General features: G+C 37.0%; 1 protein-coding gene across 12 annotated transcripts in view; it reads left to right on the top strand.

The window, feature by feature from the left end:
• The window catches only part of GPHN (gephyrin), a 641,743-nt gene that overhangs the window by 576,013 nt on the left and 45,082 nt on the right, over positions 1-20,648 (top strand). For all 12 annotated transcript variants that reach the window (XM_044231062.1, XM_044231066.1, XM_044231068.1 and 9 more), the window contains one exon: positions 10,740-10,861. In XM_044231062.1, coding sequence (XP_044086997.1) covers positions 10,740-10,861 — 122 coding nt within the window. The remainder of the gene's footprint in view (positions 1-10,739; positions 10,862-20,648) is intronic.

Below are 20,648 nucleotides of genomic sequence, written 5' to 3'. Positions count from 1 at the left end.
TTACTGAGAAAATTCAGAGAACTGTGATTACCTGGCCCATAACAAATTTCTGCCATTTAATGTCAACATGGTACTTAAAAGTTGCTCAATAATTCTGATGTCACTATCTTGTCAGTTTCCTAGCACATTCCCTCAGTAGATAGTTCATTCATATATTCTATATAGTCTTTATTTTTTCTTTGTCTCATTTTTATTTTTTAATTTTTTTATTTAAATTCAATTAGCCCACATATAGTACATCATTAGATTCAGATGTAGAGTTGAGTGATTCATGAGTTGTATATAACATCAAAGCACTCATCATATCACCTGCCCTCCATATCACAATGCCCATCCCCCCACCGACCTTCCCTCCAAAAACCCTCAGTTTGTTTCCTATAGTTGAGTCTCTCATAGTTTGTGTCCCTCTCTGATTTCTTTCGATTCTGTTTTCCCTCCCTTACCGTATGGCCCTCTGCACCTTTTTTTATACTCTACATATGAGTGAAGCCATATGATAATTGTCTTCCTCTGATTGACTTATTTTGCTCAGCATAATACCCTCCACTTTCATCCACAACAACATAAATGGTAAGTATTCATCCTTTCTGATGGCTGAGTAATAGTCATTTTACATACACACACACACACACACACACACACACACATAATATTTTCTTTATCCATTCATTTGTCAATGGACATCACAGCTCTTTTTCCACAGTTTGGCTACTGTGGACATTGGACATTGCTGCTATAAACACTGAGGTGCAGGTGCCCCTTCAGATCACTGCATTTGTCACCTTGGGGTAAATACCTACTAGTGCAATTGCTGGGTCATAGAGTATTTTTAACTTTTTCAGGAACCTCCATACTGTTTTCCAGAGTGACTGCACCAGTTTGCATTCCCAACAGCAGTGTAAGAGGGTTCCCTTCATCTGCATTCTCGCCAACATTTGTTGTCTCCTGACTCATTAATTTTAGCCATTCTGACTGGTATGACTCATTGTGGTTTTGATTTGCATTTCCCTGATGCTGAGTGATATTCAGCCTTTTTTCTTGTATCTGTTGGCCATTTGGATGTCTTCTTTGCAGAAATGCCTGTTCATGTCTTCTGCCCATTTCTTGACTGGATTTTTTGTCTTTTGAGGGGTTGAGTTTGATAAGTTCTTTATAGATCTTGGATCTATATCCAAGATATGTCATTTGCAAATATCTTCTCCCATTACATAGGTTGCCTTTTAGTTTTGTTGACCATTTCCATTGCTATGCAAAAGCTTTTTATCCTGATGAAGTCCCAGTAGTTCATTTTTGCTTTTGTTTCCCTTGCCTTTGGAGACTTGTCTAGCAAAAAGTTGCTGTGGCCGAGGTCAAAGGCCAGTATTCTCCTCTTAGAATTTGATGGATTCCTGTTTCACATTTAGGTCTTTTATCCACTCTGAGTCTATTTTTGTGTATGGTATAAGAAAATGGTTCAGTTTCATTCTTCTGCATGTGGCTATCCAATTTTCCCAACACCGTTTACTAAAGAAACAGCATTGGATATTCTTTCCTGTTTAATCAAAGATTAGTTGACCATAGAGTTGAGGGTCCAATCCTGGTTTCTCTATTCTGGTCTATTGATCTATGGGTCTGTTTTTGTGCCCATGTCATTCTGTCTTAATTTATAGCTTTTTTTTTTTTTTAATGTTACGTTGTTTGAAATTTGGCATTTTGATGCCACTAGCTTTGGTTTTCTTTTTCAACATTCCTCTGACTATTCAGGGTCTTTTCTGGCTCCATACAAATTTTAGGATTATTTGTTCCAACTCTGTGAAAAATGTCCATGGTATTTTGATAGGGACTGCATTGAATGTGTAGATTGCTCTTGGTAGCATAGTCATTTTAACAATTTTTATTCTTTCAATCCATGAACATAAGTCATTCAGACTTATTTCTATGCTTATGTAAATATATATTTGTAAAAATGGGACAGCGCTATAATGCTATTATATTCTTTTTTTTTTAAAGATTTTATTTATTTGTTAGAGAGAGAGAGGGAGAGAGCACAAGCACAGGCAGACAGAGTTGCAGGCTAGAGGCAGAGGGAGAAGCAGGCTCCCTGCCGAGCAAGGAGCCCAATGTGGGACTCGATCCCAGGACTCTGGGATCATGACCTGAGCCGAAGGCAGCCACTTAACCAACTGAGCCACCCAGGCGTCCCTATTATGTTCTTTTTTAACTTGAACAGCTTATCACAAATATCTTGCAATGACAGTACCACTATTATGTGGGTGTCTCATAATTAATTTAGTCAATTTCCTATTATTAAGTAGTTTGTTTGCCATTTTTCACCATTGAAATAGTCAATGCTGTGATGAACATCCATATTTATTTGCAACTACTAAAAAAATCTACAAGAGATACACTCAAAAGTAATACAGGTGTGGGGCACCTCAGTGGCTCAGCAGTTAAAGCAGCTGGCTCTTGATTTTGGCTTGAACCATGGTATTGAACCATGTCCAGCTCACAGTCAGTGAGGAGCCTGCTTTAAGATGCCCTCTCTACCTCTACCCCTCCCCCATCACTCACACACCTGCACAGGTGCATGCTCTGTCTCTCCAAACTAAATAAATAAATAAATCTAGCTTTAAAGACAGTAATAATAATACAGGTGAATCAAAGTGGAATTCTAAAAAATATTTAAGTACTCCAGAGGAAGGGGAAAAAAAAAGAAATAAGAAATAACAAAAAAAAAAAAATATATAAAATGGCAGATGTAAGCCCTAACATATCAATAATTACATTAAATATAAGTGGTCTATTTTATTTGTAATACCCAAAACTGGAGACAGCATTAGAAAGACATGAACTGTTGCTATATGCAGCAACCTGGATGGATCGCAATGGTATTATGCTGAGTGGGGGGAAAAATATCCTAAAAGGTTACACACTGTATGATTCCTTTTATATAACATTCCTGAAATGACAAAATTATGAAGATGGGAAATATATTAGTGCTTCCCATTTAGAGATGGAGAGGAGGGAGAATGTGACTGACTATAATGGGACAGCATGGGGGATAGATCTTTGAGATAATGAAAGAGTTCTGTGTCTTGATGTAAGGTGGCAGGTTAACACAAATCTACATATGTGGTAAGGTGGCAAAGAAGTATACATATACCTTATACCAATGTCATTTTCCTGATTTTAATATTATTCTATAGTTACATAAAATGTAACCATTGGGGAAACTGGGTGAAGAGTACAGGGGACCTCTCTATACTATTTGTATAATTTTCTGTGAATATATAATTACAGTTCTGAATGAGCTTATATTAAAACAATTTTGCTTTACAGATTTATTTATTGGTGCAGCTGGTGGCTCAGTTAAGTGTCTGACTCTTGATTTTGACTCAGGTCGTGATCTCAGAGTAGTGAGATTGAACCCCACATTTGCCCCCCATGCTAGTGGGGAGTCTGCTTGGGTTCTCTCTCTCACTCTCCTTCTCACCCTCCTCCCCCTTCTCCCCTTCCCTGCACATACTTGCTCTCTCTCTCTCTCTCTCTCTAAAATAAATAAATAAATAAATCTTTTTAAAAAAAAAAAGGAATTCACTTTGTAGGGGAGGAAAAGTACATTTTTTCCTACTCCCTTTTAATGTCTCAAGTTCTACATTTTGTTACCCCTATAACAAAAGACAAGATTAGCAAGAGGAAAGGCATACAAGTTTATTTAATATAAGTTTTATGTGACATAAGAGCCTTCATAAGAAAGTGAAGACCTGAAGAAATGTTAAACATGAGCCTTTTTATATTGGGTTTGAGGAGGAGTGGAAAGTTGTGGAAAAAGATAATAGGACAAAGGGTATGAGGAAAGTGTAGTAAATTGAGGGAAACAGTAAGGCTTGTTCATTCAGATTCCTCTGAGTCCCTTCATCTTCAGAGGTAAGAATGCTTCACTGGGTGTGGTGAAAAAAATAATGAATACTGTCTTTCTGAAAATAAATAAATTGGGAAGAAAAAATAAAAGAATGCTCCTTTCTTCCAGGCATAGGAAAAGCACCTCTCACATGAGGGTTTTATGAACTATTTAAAGGGAAGGCCAGAAAGTCCTTCCTACACAGGCTATTTCTCAAATTCCTTCAGCTTTAAACATCCAAGATAACAGTTGCCATATTTTGGGGTAGCATGTCTTGGACCTCATCAGCCTCTTTTCACAGACATATTCCATATCATCATTCTCAGATTTAGATGAACAGAAGTTTTGCTATCTTGTAGCAAAACCAGCAAAGGAAATTGAGGAAAATTAAAATTAAACTAGAATATTATTCTTGTATCATTTCTTATGTGCTGTTAAAGTCAGGACAATTCTCAGATTTAAATGAACATAAATTTTGCTATCTTGTAACAAAACCAGGAAAGGAAATTTTGAAGATTAAAATTAAACTAGTGTATTGTTCTAGTATAATTTCCTACATGCTATTAAAGTCAGGACAGTTTTGAAAGTGAGATTATAAAATTAGTCTAATTTGTACAAAAAGTCATCATAATAGAACGTGGACTTTTTTCAAATGCAACTTGTAAACCTCTGTAGTTATAAACCAAATTTTTAAATTATGTTTGAAAGGTCTAAATGTTCTTTTTTCTTTCTTACAACTCAGCAACCAAGGCAATTTAACTCTGAATTAAAAAAATTTTTCCCAGAGTTTAATCAAAAGCTATTTAGAGTAAAAACATGCTCCATTAGAGCTTATAATTTCTCCCCTCTCTTTGTGTTAGATCTGTTTATCTGGACTGAGTATTTTTTTTTAACCTGAGTATTTCTAAGGTGTGTCCATAATGACTAAGAATTGGTTTTTGATCAGTTTAGTGAATTGAGTTTTCTAGAAAAGGGAGAAATAAAGTAGGAATTTATAAGGGAGTTGCTTGCAAGGGATATGGAAAGAGTTATCGACCACTATAAAAGTCTAATTTTCTTCCCTTTGCAAATAGGGAAAAGGTCTTAGATGCAGATGAACCCATTTCTTAATATAAAAAGGGTAAAGTTAGCCTTATAACCAATCTTAGAACCCTTGGTAATTCAATCAAGACCATAGCATTAAATCCCTGAAGAACAGAAACAAAGAAGGATGTTTCTTTCCTTTTTTTTTTAATAGTTTTTTGAATTAACATATAATGTATTACTTGTTTCAGGGGCACAGGTCTGTGATTCATCAGTCTTAAACAATTCACAGTGCTCACCATAGCACATACCCTCCCCAATGTCCATCACTCAGCCATCCCATCCCTCCCACCTCCCTCCACTCCAGCAATCCTCAGTTTGTTTCCTGAGATTAAAAGTCTCTTATGGTTTGTCTCCCTCCCTAGTTTCATCTTGTTTCATTTTTTCTTCCCTTCCCCTATGATCCTCTGTCTTGTTTCTCAAAGTCCTTATATCAGTGAAAACGTGGTAATTGTCTTTCTCTGATTGACATATTTTGTTTAGCATGATACCCTCTAGTTCCATCCACATTGTTGCAAATGGCAAGATTTCCATTTTGATGGCTGCATAATATTCCACTGTATGTATATGCCACATCTTCTTTATCTGTTCTTCTGTTGATGGACATCTAGGCTCTTTCCACAGTTTGGCTAATATGGACATTGCTGCTATAAACATTGGGGTACACGTGCCCCTTTGAATCTAAACTAAATGATTTCTCTTTTAGAAAGGAGATAGAAAATCTCCTCAGGAGGGTTGAACAAAGAAAAAAAATTTTTTTAAGATTTTATTTATTAGTTTGGCAGAGATCACAAGTAGGCAGAGAGGCAAGCAGAGAGAGAGGGAGAAGCAGGCTCCCTGCTAAGCAGAGAGCCCGATGCGGGGCTCAATCCCAGAACCCTGAGATCATGACCCGAGCCAAAGGCAGAGGCTTAACCCACTGAGCCACCCAGGCACACCAAACAAAAATATTTTTAATTTTTTGGGGCACCTGGGTGGCTCAGTGGGTTAAAGCCTCTGCCTTCGGCTCGGGTCATGATCCCAGGGTCCTGGGATTGAGCCCCCATTGGGCTCTCTGCTCAGGAGGGAGCCTGCTTCCCTTCCTCTCTCTCTCTGCCTACCTCTCTGCCACTTGTGATCTCTGTCTATCATATAAGTAAATAAAATCTTTTAAAAAATTTTTTAATCTTTTACATTTTTATTTAAATTTCATTTTGAAGCTTGGCATAACAATAAAAATGCTAATTGGCATTGAATATTCATTATTTTATTCCCTTTTGTTCTCAAGGTGCCTTTGGGTGAATAAATGTGGTCGTGTCATATGTACTCCAAAAAGACCACTAGAATTCCAAATTGTTCTTGATGAATTTGTGCTATTTATTTATTTATTTTTAAGTAGGCTCCACACCCAATATAGAGCCCAGCGTGGGGTTCAAACTCTTGACTGTGAGATTAAGATCTGATCCAGCCACCCAGGCACCCCGAATTTATAATTTTTTAGAAAGATAAATGCAAGAAAAATAAAACAAGCCAGAGTTATTCCAGGAGGTGGCACAAGTTTATTACTAGATGAACCCATGAATTCATTAGCTGAGGTCAGTCAAAAGGGAAAATATTGCTTACGTATTATGTCTTAAGTCCTTAGCACTAAAATTGAATCCCTAACAGCTGACCCTAAAAATCAGTGGGAAGGGTAGAGAACATATCACTTCCAAAGCCAATTTTCTCAAACATACAAAGAAGTTTTTACAGACACACAGTAATGTAGCCAAATAAATTACATATTTTTTTGCTGACAAAAAGATTAGTATTAAATCAATGCTTTAGCACCTACACAAGGAAAACAAAAATTTATACAAATTGGATCAGATAACCAGAAAGTCCTCGGAACCTTATTCATACAACAAACAAAAGTAATATCAGCTAGCTTTGGAAGCTCAACAAAAAAGGATTAGACCTTAAGCAAGTGCTAGACTTACCATCATAGACAAAGAATCTCCAGAGCAAAGAGACTCAAGAGACCTCCCTGAAATGCAATATAACCAATACAGGAATACTGGTAGAAAGTGGTCTTGCCTAAGTCTTGGTAGGATCTACATGACTATGAAAGTCTTAATACTAGTGAGTTCCTGATAGAGAGTTGGATAGGACAGTCATGCATCAGATAAACAATGCCCTAGATCCCTATTTCTCAAAATTGTTCCATAGAACACTAATTCTTCAAGCTAAGGGGTGATTTTTTTTAAAAAGTGGGTTCTATGTTCAAATTATTTTGGAAAATGTTGATTTTTTTTTTTACTTTTTTTTCCAATTTATTTATTTTCAGAAAAACAGTATTCATTATTTTTTCACCACACCCAGTGCTCCATGCAAGCCGTGCCCTCTATAATACCCACCACCTGGTACCCCAGCCTCCCACCCCCCCGCCACTTCAAACCCCTCAGACTGTTTTTCAGAGTCCATACATAGTCTCTCATGGTTCACCTCCCCTTCCAATTTACCCAAATTCCCTACTCCTCTCTAACTCCCCTTGTCCTCCATGCTATTTGTTACGCTCCACAAATAAGTGAAACCATATGATAATTGACTCTCTCTGCTTGACTTATTTCACTCAGCATGATCTCTTCCAGTCCCATCAATGTTGATTTTTTTAAAATATTCTATTTATTTATTTGACAGACAGAGATCATAGATAGGCAGAGAGACAGGCATAGAGAGAAGGGGGAAGCAGGCTCCCTGCTGAGCAGAGAGTCCGACGAGGGGCTTGATCCCAGGACCCTGAGATCATGACCTGAGTGAAGGTAGAGGCTTAACCCACTGAACCACCCAGGGACCCCTGGAAAATGTTGATTTTATTAAACAAGTTTATTTGCTGAAAAAAAAAAGGGAGGGAGGAAGGAAGGAAGGAAGAAGAAAGATAGGAAGGAAGGGACAGTTCTTAATACAATGACCACTAGGGAAACCTGTTGATCATACAAAGTGGTGTATATCACCATTTCTGAGCAAGGGAGATTATCACTGTAGCACAGCCCCAGTAGTGTCCCAGAAGGAGGAAATTACAGAAGGACAATTACAGGAGTTTGAGAACTGAGTTTGGTCATGAGAACGAGGCCGGGGGTGGGGGGTGTTAAGGTAGGTAATAAGTAAGGTCTAGGTAGAGACTGATCAGATTTGTAAAATAGGTAAGTTGCTGAAACAGTCTTGTCCTTGGAGCACATGAGTCCATGTGGAGTTATAATGGTCTCAGTTTGTGCATGGTCTTGGAGCATATGAGTCTAAACAAGTTTGTGTTAAAACAGTTTGATTTAACATGGTTACTTAAGTTACATATCATGGTTTGGTTTATCTATTATGCAAATAATGGTACAGTTTTGCAAATAGATGTTTCTGTTTCATTTCTCAGAAAGACTTGTATAGGCATGATAACCAATTACAAGGATTTGCAAACATTCAGACATATTGAATGGGGGGGCTTGGTAAGAGTGTGACTAAAAACATAGATTCAAGGAGGAGATATATTAAGATGTTCTTATGGATTATAATCTTTGGGAAGATAGTGGATAAAGGGAAATAAAAGAGTCAAAGGTTTAATGTGTGAAAGCTGGAAAGACAGTGGTACCATTGATAAGAACAAAAACAAGAAATGGAAATTTAATATATGGTAGACAAGAAAGTAATAAGGTATGTAGATAATGGGTTATGTGTTTTGGTTTTGGTTTTTTTTTTTTTTTTTTTTTTTTTTTTTTTTTTTACTTTGTATTTTTCTTTCTTTTGTATTTTAACTGTGACAAGTTCCAGGCATCATTCCAAAGATGACCAGAAGTATAGGATACTAGAAAACAAGATTAAGTTTTAAAAGGAAATACTATGAATTTATTCTATATTTGGATTTTGACTTCCATTCAGTTGTTTGTTTTCTTTGAAAATACTTAAAATACACTGTAAATCCCGGCACCCTCATTTAACCAGGTATTATATCATTATGTCAATTTTATAGTTAAGTAACTAGTACTCCAATAATCTTTAATTGTTCTGTTATTTCTGTAACTGTTTGCAGCAAAAACAGAAAGGAATGTGAATGGCAAAGAAAACACTCTAATAACAAGGACTTTTATTTTGTTGGTGGTCAGTACCCTTCTGTGAAAAAAAAATTATATAACCACACAGTTTTCTTTCTGAAGCAACTTGTCTAATTAATGGAGTTAAAGAACTATAAGCCTTCACCTTTATAAAATTATAATGACTTCAATAACTGTGTGTTAATTAAGATCAGAAAATTAATCTATATTAGCACTGCAGTAGCAATTTTCTAAGCTCTGTCGGTGACTAAGGATGAAAGTGGGTTGCAATGTCACATGGCATCTGATTAAATTAAATTAATGCAGTATTTGAAGGGAAGACTCCCAGGTGACACTGAGTAAGATGATTAGAGTTTTTCCCCTAGCTATTTTAAGGGGACAGCTGGTTGCAAAGCTACTACTTTTCCAGCATAAAGCCAAAGGTCCCGCCACATGGTATCACCACTGAGTCAGAAGGAAGATTGAAGGGGCTAGAGGTTATTATTTGGGAAAACTGAGATATGAAGCCCTGAGAATTGGTCATATTAACAGCCTAAGTATCTGTGCATGCTTGTCTTCAACCTCCTAAGATAATAGTACAGATTTCCTCACTTCCAAGATGTACTTTTTTTTCATTTTGTATTTCTGAAATCAAAGTCCATCTTGAAATTGATGTATAAATTAAAGTTGTATGTTGGTGTGTCTGCATGTGTTAAGGACCCCTACTCATAAGTGTTTTATAACCTAATCTAAATCTATATTCACACTATAGACTAATTCTCTCTGTACTAGCATCTAGAAATATATGAGAATGATGGGGATAAAATGTGCTATTTAGAAGAGAATCATATTTATTATATATTTACCCATATTAATTGAGTGTTCATTACCTCAATCAATCCTAACAAATACAACTCAAGGCAGTTATTAGTATTGTATGTTATAATCGAGAACATTAGGCATAATGTGTTTGGATAACTTGAATTTCAATCTTGTCTGAATCCTAAGCTCTTCCTACTGTACCACACTGCCTCACTGAAATAATCTAACATAAAGTAAGCTTCTAATAATTTTTTTTTCATAGACATACAATGCTGGATATTAAATATCTAAAGAATGACTCAATTCAGAGTCATGGAATAGTTGTGTATATGTCTAGTTAAGTATTACTTGTTTAAATTTGCTAATAAAGAGAAAAGACACCTATCTTCCTCTCCTTCAAATAAGTTTAAATTCTTTGGTAGTGTTGATCTCACTTCAGAAGAGATCCAAAAGCTTGAAGCAAAATATTAACAATCATTCTCTTCATACTTGAGAATATCATGTCACACAGTCTCTACCTCAGACGTTATCAGTGAAATACAAACTGGAAAATAATATTGGGAGGGAAAAAGGAAGTTGTTTTATTTGGTTTACCCTGGTGAGCAACCACTGAGAAGGCCAGTCTCTACAGAGCACTATTGTCAAACTGTAGCCAAAACAGGTGTGATATTTTGCCTGATGTTTAGTCACCATTTAAATTTCTGCATGCTTTTTAATTCTGGAAGAATTTTTTTTTCAATCTCCTATACTCTCAATATTTATTCGGAGATCCCTTGGGCATGTATCTTCTATGTGCCAGATACTGTAGTAGGTGTTAGATAAGGTAAACTCTACCTACTAGATCTATTTCTTTGCCTTTAACCATAGACAACATTATCCTAAGAGAATAATTTGTGGTGGTTTTTTTGACTTTGTAGCTGCTTAATCCCGAAGATGACCTTTTACCAGGAAAGATTCGAGACAGCAATCGTTCAACCCTCTTAGCAACAATTCAGGAACATGGTTACCCCACAATCAACTTGGGAATTGTGGGAGACAAGTAAGTATTGGGTTTTGTTTGGAAGTTACTGTTGTACATATTTGAAGTTTGGGAGTACTAACTAGGTGGGATTGTTGCTAAAGAGACAGAAATTTAATACCATAATTTTCACTAATCTCATTCTTCAAAAGCCAAGGAATTCTGACCGTGTTTATGTCCTTTTGGGACAGACATCATCCTGGAATGTCTATTACATAGGATATTTTTACTCTCCTATGGGTATGTTAAGTTTCCAAGGATCTTTTTTGATAGCATTGGCTTTATTTTGATGGAATTAATAGTGATCATATTATTCCTATTCACATTCACTTGTTTTAAGAAAAGCAGGAAAGACATGAGTAAGAAGATAAAGAATGTTAAAATTCTCACTAACTGCTCCTCTGAAGTTTAAGTACAATTGTTTTCTAGGACTTCGATATTGATTTTTTTGTATCTTATGTAACCCAGGTTTCTCTAACCTTCACCCACTTGTAAGTACAAACGGAGGCACATTGACTAGAATTACCTATCTCTAAGAGCATATTGCCCCATATTCTAAATTAACTCAGCCCTCTGCTAAATTCCTCAAGGATTTCTGTGAACTTCCAACAGATTTTCACATGCGATCAATAGCAAGTCTGCTCTTTCTGAGCATCCCACTACCATGTGACACTGCTACTCAGCCCTCTCTCACCAGGATTTCCAGTTCACGAGAGACAGGCCTGCTTTTATTAATACTCAGACATCAGCCTGGTGGAGACAGAGCTGGGAGACAAATCTGAGTAACAGACAGCATGATGTATCTGTCCCCCATAATTGCCCCTTTCATTTATCACCACTTTATAACTGATTAAAGCTCATTATGTCTGGATCCTTCTTTCCTAGGCCAAGGTAGGAATTTCCCAGCAAATGTGCTTTTGAAGAGGCTCTGCCTTATCAATTTACAAGGTTTGCTCTACACCTGTATCCCAATTTAAGCTCAACCTGGGCACAACATAATTCAAACCTTGGACACAGCATCCTACCAATAACATGAAAGGGAGTAGCTTTTATGTCCTTTTATTTTTTAAAGTTCCCTTCTTTCTTCCTTGTTTTTTTCTTTCTCTGAGGATATTGGAATAGAAGCTGTTAGACAGACTTTCAAATGTCATTGTTTTTAAAATCTTCACCATTTGTATTTACCTGGATGCTTAGTTCTAGAGAAGCCCGTAGCTAAGTAACCAGCCAACTTAGGACCCACGCTGGTGAAGACAGTGTCACAGGATACTTAGTATCACCCTGACCGAGGCTCCCTAGCCCTTGGAAGGCATTAAAAAGAATCCACTGGAAAAAAAGGTAGGAGGTAATTATTTGAATTTGGGCCTAACCAATAACCTGTACCTTCATATAAACCTAAAAGTTATCCTGATGTAGATACACCCTTAAAGAGGAAAAAATTAACTTCCCAAAGAAGATAAGAAGAACCCAAGAGTTCCAAAAGCACAGAGCAGGTCCTGAAACTCTATAGAGAACAACTTACCAGATCGTGTAGGCTTTTTTTCCCCACCCACAACTGGCTCTGGCCCTGCCTTCAAGTGAATTAATGAGCTCTAAGGAATGTTAAAAGGTTAAAGGAGCTTGTTGTTTGTGTTTGTTTGTTTTTCTTTTTTACTTTAAGCTGTTCTGGACTATAATTCCACTCCTCCTATAAGTCCACTCCTTCTATTTTTGTACTTTTGTATAAAAAAATCCTTACTTGATATACTATATATGCTGCCAGTACAACATTTAAAGCCTCTTATGTTGATATGCTAATATATGTTGATTTTTGGTAGACATTTACTAATAATTAATATTGATATTATATATAACTCCAGAATGTACCTTGAAAACAGCATATAAAGAACAATAAAATGATAAGCAAGATATAAGCAATTCTGAGAATATGCAAATCTCTAGTATATATCCTTTTCTCAGATGGAAATATCTTCCATAAAACTGAGAACAGTTTTTAACAACAATGCAAATCTAGACTTTCTCAGTCTTACAGTGCTGTGTGGAAGAGGCCCAGAGTAAAGGGTTAGAATACAGAGATGGAATGTGGGTGGAAAGAATTTATAACTGTTCTAATGGAAATCTATGCTGGGAGTTTAGCAAAGGAAACAAGGTACATTTAATCTGCAGCCTGTTGATACTCTGTGAAGGTTGCCTCCCTCTTCATTCTTCTCGTTCCTACGCAGCCTTTTGCTAATGAAAGTAAATGTTATACAGAAGCCTCTCTGTGAAGCTCTCAAGGGAAAGAGGGTCATGGGAGAAACTACACCTTGTGTAAAGCAGGGAGAGAAATAGCTCAAGAATGTCAGTAAGCCAGAACCCCTGCTCAGCTATGACAGATAAGAATAGGGAGTAAGAGCCCTATTCTTGTATTTAAAAACAGATTGGTGTCTGGTTTTTAAACTCTGTGATTCTACTTCTCAGCTCTTATCGTTAACCATGATTAACATTAATGATAAATGTTAAAATTAAAGATAAAATTTAAGACTCTGTAACTTATTTGGATAAAATTGGGCTAAATTTTGCCTTTGCTTATGTACATTTTATTTAAAAACAGAGTATAGTGAAGATTACCAGAAGGGTGCTTCAAATACTTGAGAGTTAACAACAGTATTATAAAAGCATTCACTTACAGATATTTTGTGTATATTAAAATACATTCTGTAAGATAGTTTCTCACAGCACATGGGACACAATACTCTTGCGGTTCCTGTAGTTTTTTTTAAAAAGACAAATTTTGAAACCCAGAGATGTTAAGTGAACTTGCCCAGAATTAAACAAGTTAGTGGCAGAGGTGAAAATGGAAGCTAAGTCTTGAAATTAACAATCTACAATTTTTTCTATCATTATAAAGACAAGATAATAACTATAAATATGTCAGAAGAGAATCATCACTATGTGCTAGAATGGTCAGAGTTTTCTAAAGGTGCAATGTTAGTTAAAACATGAAGGATGGACAAGGGGTGTTACAGAGGAGTAGGGAATTTGGGTAAATTGGAAGGGGAGGTGAACCATGAGAGACTATGGACTCTGAAAAACAATCTGAGGGGTTTGAAGTGGCGGGGGGGGTGGGAGGTTGGGGTACCAGGTGGTGGGTATTGTAGAGGGCACGGCTTGCATGGAGCACTGGGTGTGGTGAAAGAATAATGAATACTGTTTTTCTGAAAATAAATAAATTGGAAAAAAAAACATGAAGGATGAATAGAATTTGTCTAGTTAGAAAAAGAGAGTGTGTTGATCAAGTGGGAAACATGGAATGAACAAAAAATAGAGGAATAGAAAATAGAGAAGTAGGAAAAAAACAGCTACTCAAGTCAGGCCAGACTGATTACAACAGGAGGTTCAGGTAGAAGGGTTAGGGAGATGAATTTGGTAGAAATTTTTTATTTTATTTATTTATTTGCCAGAGAGAGAGAGAGAGAGAGCACAAACACAGGAGTGGCAGGCAGAGGGAGAAGCAGGCTCCCCGCTGATCAAGGAGCCAGATATGGGACTCAATCCCAGGGCCCCCGGATGGTGACCTGAGCTGAAGGCAGATACTTAACCGACTAAGCCACCCAGGCATCCCAATTAGGTAGAAATTTAAGGCCAAATTTTGAAAGGCTTTGCAATCCAAGCAGAACTACCCAACTCACTTAAATTTTTAACTTTTAAAGATAGAATTGACTTCATAACCGTTATTTTAGAAAGATAATTTGAACAAGGTGTATCACATGGGCTAAAGTTGGAAATGGCCTAGAAATAAGAATAATACAATTTGTTTATTAATTATTCAGTCAGGAAGTATGTGTTGTGTACCTATGAAAATCAACTGAAGATCTTATTTAAAATGCTGGTTCTAATTTAGCAAATGTGGGGTGGGCCAAGACACTGCATTTCTAACAAACTCCTAAGGATACCAAGCAGCTGGTCCATGGGTCAAAGGAAATAACAAGGATTTTGTCAATTTAATTATTCATCTACCATGGATTTTAAGACAAAGACTATTGAAGATACAAAGCTGAAACATGGGTTTTGCTTTTGAACTTACATGTACTAGAAATATACTAGAAACTATAGACTAGTAATAAGAATGTTTTTGGAAAGTTCCAGTGCTTAAACACACATTTAGAAGTAGAATTTTCTTAAAAAAACAAAAAACGATTAAATCAAAAGACATTGTAAAGGCTATTACATGGAACAGAAGAGTGTCAATGTTGATTTCTCTTCTTCTAGATGATAAAGCCTTATCAAAATGATATGTGACTATAAACACAAATAAAATACCTACAAAACCTAGCTGTTAGGTGTCTCTACCACAATTTTACATTCCTGTCTAGCAATACACCATTTCTATTTCTTCATGTTCCATTTGTGGTCTATCTTTTCTTGGTTTTTGTAGCTCCTCTTGGTTTGCGCAGTCCCTAAATTTAGGAGTCACCATGGCTCAGTCTTGTCTTTCTGTCCTCCTAATTCCTTATGCTAATGACTCCCAAATCTTTTCTCTGTCTTGAGCTCCATACCTAGTCCTACCTGCTTACTAGGTGCATTTTCTTTTAAGTTCAGTAGGTACTGCAGACTCACCCTGTCCAAAACTAAGTTTACTATCCCCCACCTCTCTCACTGCCCCTCCCCACTACTGCGCTGTTCCCCCTCCTTTCATTCTTCTTTCTCAGTGACTGCCACCAGCTAGTCACCCAAGCCAGAAGAAACCTGAACAAGAGTTGTCACAGCTCCTGTCTTCCACTCACTCTATATTTAAGTCCTATAGACTTTCCTTCCTTGGTATTTCTTCTCTACATTCCCATCTCTTCATTCCTGCCATCCTGGCTTAGTTCAGGGCTCCATTTATTTATTTATTTATTTATTTACTTATATACTTATTTATTTATTATTTGACAGAGAGAGATCACAAGTAGACGGAGAGAGAGGCAGTCAGAGAGAGAGAGGGAAGCAGGCTCCCTGCTGAGCAGAGAGCCCGATGCGGGACTCGATCCCAGGACCCTGAGACCATGACCTGAGCCGCAGGCAGCAGCTTAACCCACTGAGCCACCCAGGCGCCCCTCCATTTATTTTTTATCTAGACATGTTTGACTAGCATCTTAACTTGTCTCCATACCTCAAGTTTTATTCCCTCTAACTCACCCTCTATTCTGCTATATTTATAACATGCATATTCTATACCTGTGGCAGAATTGGGGTTTTATCATATATGGATAAGCAAACTCTAATAATTCAATAAACTTTTACAAACAGTTATGCTCTGTCAGGTATTGTACCAGTCTATGGTACTACAGAGATAATAAATAAGACAGTTATTAGTAAGACTAATTAGTAAGACTAAAGAAGTTTTCAATTCTGATCCACTCCTCTCTTTCCTCCCAATCACCAATCCCCATTCTCCTTACTGCAAAATGTCAGTCTTTATTGAATACCCATTATATCAATAGATGGATAGATAGATAGACAGATACATACATACATTAAAGAATGTAGTATAGTGCTGCATATATATTTATATGTGTACACATGTATCTTATTTAAGCATCTTGAAACAACAGAGCCAGATAACTCTCTTTTAATCCCCATTTTGGAGATAATGATACTTATGAAAATCAACCTATTCAGGGTCATGCAGCTAATAGAAGGCAGAGTAAGGAGTTCAACACAGGCCCATCTTTTTTTTTTTTTTTAATTTTTTTTTCAGTGTTCCAAAATGTATGCACCACACCCAGTGCTCCATACAATATGTGGCCTCCTTAATACCTACCACCTCCCTCTCCTCCAAAACCCTCAGTTTGTTTGTCAGAGTCCACAGTCTCTCATGGTTTGTCTCCCCCTCTTATTTCCCCCATCTCCTCCTCTCCATCTCCCAGTGTCTCCGTGTTATTCCTTATGCTCCACAAATAAGTGAAACCATATGATAATTGACTCTCTCTGCTTGATTTATTTCACTCAGCATAATCTTCTCCAGTCCCATCCATGTTGATATAAAAGTTGGGTATTCATCCTTTCTGATGGAGGCATAATACTCCATTGTATATATGGACCATATCTTCTTTATCCATTCATCCATTGAAGGGCATCTTGGTTCTTTCCACAGTTTGGTGATTGTGGCCATTGCTGCTATGAACATTGCAACCCAGGCTCATCTTAATTCCAGGATCCTTTCTTCTCTTGCACTACCATCCTACCCTTTTAACTGGAGTTAACATCCACATTTTGTTAATATTAAGGTTAATAAACTAAATAGGCTGTCTTCATTTATAATGAATAAAACCTCTTAGTAAACAGTAGCTATGAACATTTCAGATGCCAGAGAGGAAATTTTAATTTAAATTGTGAATTACATATTGACAAATAAATTATAAGGACTTCAGTTGCAGAGTCCAAATCTTTAAATGATATAGAAATGGGGAAAATGGTAGGAGGATTTATTATGGTCTTCCTGTTATAATCTCTTCCTTTACCTTTCTTCCCAGAGCTGCTGGGACTGCTTTTGCAGCATTTATTACTTTTGGGTAATTTGTTATACCAAGTTCATAGATCTTCTAGGAGGGTGGGGGGGATGAAGGAGAGAGAAAAGAGGGGAAAAGAATGTGCACACGATGTGAATATATGACAGTTTGGTAGTCAGGCCTATATTACTCCATTTACAAATGACCTAGATTCACAAATGGCCACCCCTATTCTTACCTTTTCTCTACTCAACATATAAAGCTCCTTTGTCACCACTTTAAGAGAAAAGAAGGGAGAAAAAACATCTTGAGAAGTGAAATGGGAGACGGCAAGAAGAACAAGGACACTTAAGTGGTGCCATTAATCTCCTTGTTCCCTGACCTTGCAGATATAGCCCATTTAGGACACATGTTTATTAAGCCAAAATAACCCATACACTGGCTAAATGTGTTCTATTCACTTTGCTATATTTTCTGATAATCTAATATTTAAAGATCCAATTGTGTTAAAAAGTGTCCTACCTGAGAAAGGGTTGTTTGCATATTAATGTGAATGAGTTTAAACCCGACATCCAACATCAGGATAAATCCTCTGTCCTGAATGAACAGAAGCAAATCACTTCGAACTTGGAGTTCTTTAGGGGCACCTGGGTGGCTCAGTCAGTCAAGTGTCTGCCTTTGGCTCAGGTCAATCTCAGGGTCTTGGAATAGAGCCGGAATAGAGCCCCACATTGGGCTCCCTGCTCAGCAAGGAGTCTGCTTCTCCCTCTCCCTCTGTGCTTGTGCGCTCTCACTCTCTCTCTCTCGGAAATAAAGAAAAATCTTTAAAAAAAGAAAAAAGAAGAAGAAGAAGAAGAACTTGAATTTCTTTGGCAGAGGGTAAACTCTAACTAAGCAAGACCACATCAGAACTTTAACATAGCAAGATATTGAGGGTCTAGCAAGAAGTACATTTGGCAGCAGGAAAAGACTAAAGAAAGGTAGGTGGGAAGGTGTCATAAGCAAATACTTTACATTTCAGCATTTTTTCTTCAGTCTTCCATTTTGCTTCCATAATTCAGGCTAGTACTAAAGAGTAATTCAGCAATACACTATTAACATTATGAACTAAATTAAGTTTGGTTTGTTTGTTGACCCTAGAATCATACCCACCATCTATAGTACTTACAGGTGTTTATTTAGAAATGTGTTCTAAGTTCCAAACAACCAATTTAATATAGAGACTCTGGGAACATGCCCTATGAGCTACAAATCAGCTATGCAAAAAAGACTTACCTGAAGTTGTCAGCTTTGTACTGACTGCATGGTATCTTTTAATACTGTTTACAGAATAGTAATTAGTAATAAGACACTGAAAGATTTGGGGGATAACATGATCATCTTCTATTCCTGATCCAGTTCTATTATGTACTTCTTGGACCATTGTTCTAGATGTCCTAGTGTACATTTTTTATGTAACTTTTTTTTAATTTTATTTATTTATTTGACGGAGAGAGAGATCACAAGCAGGCATAGAGGGGGGGGGGAAGCAGGCTCCCTGCCGAGCAGAGAGCCCGATGCGGGACTTGATCCCAGGACGCTGGGATCATGACCTGAGCCGAAGGCAGTGGCTTAACCCACTGAGTCACCCAGGCACCCTTTTATGTAACTTTTTAATCTTAGAACAAATAAATGTTCACTAAAGAAAATTTAGAGAATACAGGTTCACCAAAAAAAGCAAGGAAAGGAAATTAATACATAATCCCATTACCCAGTATTATTCTTCTTCCATTCTTCAATTCTATGTGTGTACAGTTCATATGTGTATAACTATAAGAAAACAAATAAATCTCATAGTCTTATTTTAACTCTTTTTTCCACTCAGTGTATCATAAACATCCATCTGTATTATCACATAGTCCTCTGCAATATCATTTAAATGCCTATTTGTCATTCTCAGTATAAACTGCAATATTATTTATTTATATAATCCCTTGTTGTCAGACATAAGGTTGTTCCTAACCTTTCTCAATTTTAAGTAAATGATGAATACCTGTATAACTAAATCTTGGCATATACCCACAATTATTTGAGAGTGTCTTTAAATTTTTATTTTATCCATTTTATGATCATTTGTTGATTGCCTGACATATGCAAAGCTATGTTGATAGCAGGGGTAAAATGATAAATAAAACAGCTGCTGTCCTCAACTGCTGGTAGGCATGTAAAACACGTTGTTCATGGCTGTTTCCTCAGCAATTAGAACAGTCAGCACATGGTAGCTAGTCAACAAATGACAGGAAGTAAGAGGAAAAGAAGAAACACTGAGTATGACCTGAATATGAAACTAGTCAAGTCTAGAGATTTCTAATTGACACAAATTGGTATAAACTTCCAGGGATAAACTCCTTCTAAGCTCCCTCCTATTTCTACCTTGAATATGGGACAGTAGATGTCCTGGTATTCTTTTCCCCATGGCTGGTTAAATAACCTATTAGCCTCCTTTTGTCTTCCTAGGCAGCAAGAGCTGCTACTGTTTTCGTACTGTGGGGAAGAGTCTAAAACAAATAAAGAAGTTTGGATAGGTAAATGAGTAGAGTGTACGATATGTTCCAGCCACGATAACTGTGGCCAGACTTGGTTAAGATAGTCATCATTTGGGCACATACTTTCTTCTTTGTTTTTTTTTTCCCCTTTCCCTCACTTTCTGATAAAATTTCTTTTTTTTTTTAAGATTTTATTTATTTATTTGACAGAGAAAGACAGTGAGAGAGGGAACACAAGCAGGAGGAGTGGGAGAGGGAGAAGCAAGCTTCCCACTGAGCAGGGAGCCTGATGTGGGGCTCCATCCCAGGACCCTGGGATCGTGACCTGAGCCAAAAGCAGACACTTAATGACTGAGCCACCCAGGTGCCCCTCCTAATAAAATTTCTCAGAGAAATTGCTACTTTGGGGGCTTAAACAGGGTGGAAAAGGATTTGTTTATATTAAGTCATGGTGGTTTTCTTTCCCACCAGCCTATAAGCTCCATGAAGACTAGGATATGAAGGTGTGCCTTGGTAACCCTATATGCATAGTACTAAGTACTAGATTTCGACTAGATTTAGATAACCTGCCATCTTTTCCTACACCACCCTCTCTTTCCATGGAACCTAGGAACTATGCAACTGTCCAAAAGAATCTCACAGGGTCCCTTCACGGTGAGTCCAAAAACCCTAGCCATAGGAATAGACCAGATAGTATGACACTGATAACAGAATTGCATTAGTACCTGAGACACATCCCCAAAAAGGGCACAACATAAAGTCTTATGGCTGAGATAATTCATTTTATATTTCTGAAGGAAAAGAAATATAAAG

Source organism: Neovison vison, chromosome 13 (genome assembly GCF_020171115.1).
Source record: "Neovison vison isolate M4711 chromosome 13, ASM_NN_V1, whole genome shotgun sequence".
Lineage (NCBI taxonomy): Eukaryota > Metazoa > Chordata > Mammalia > Carnivora > Mustelidae > Neogale > Neogale vison.
This window is presented reverse-complemented; position numbering and strand designations above follow the sequence as displayed.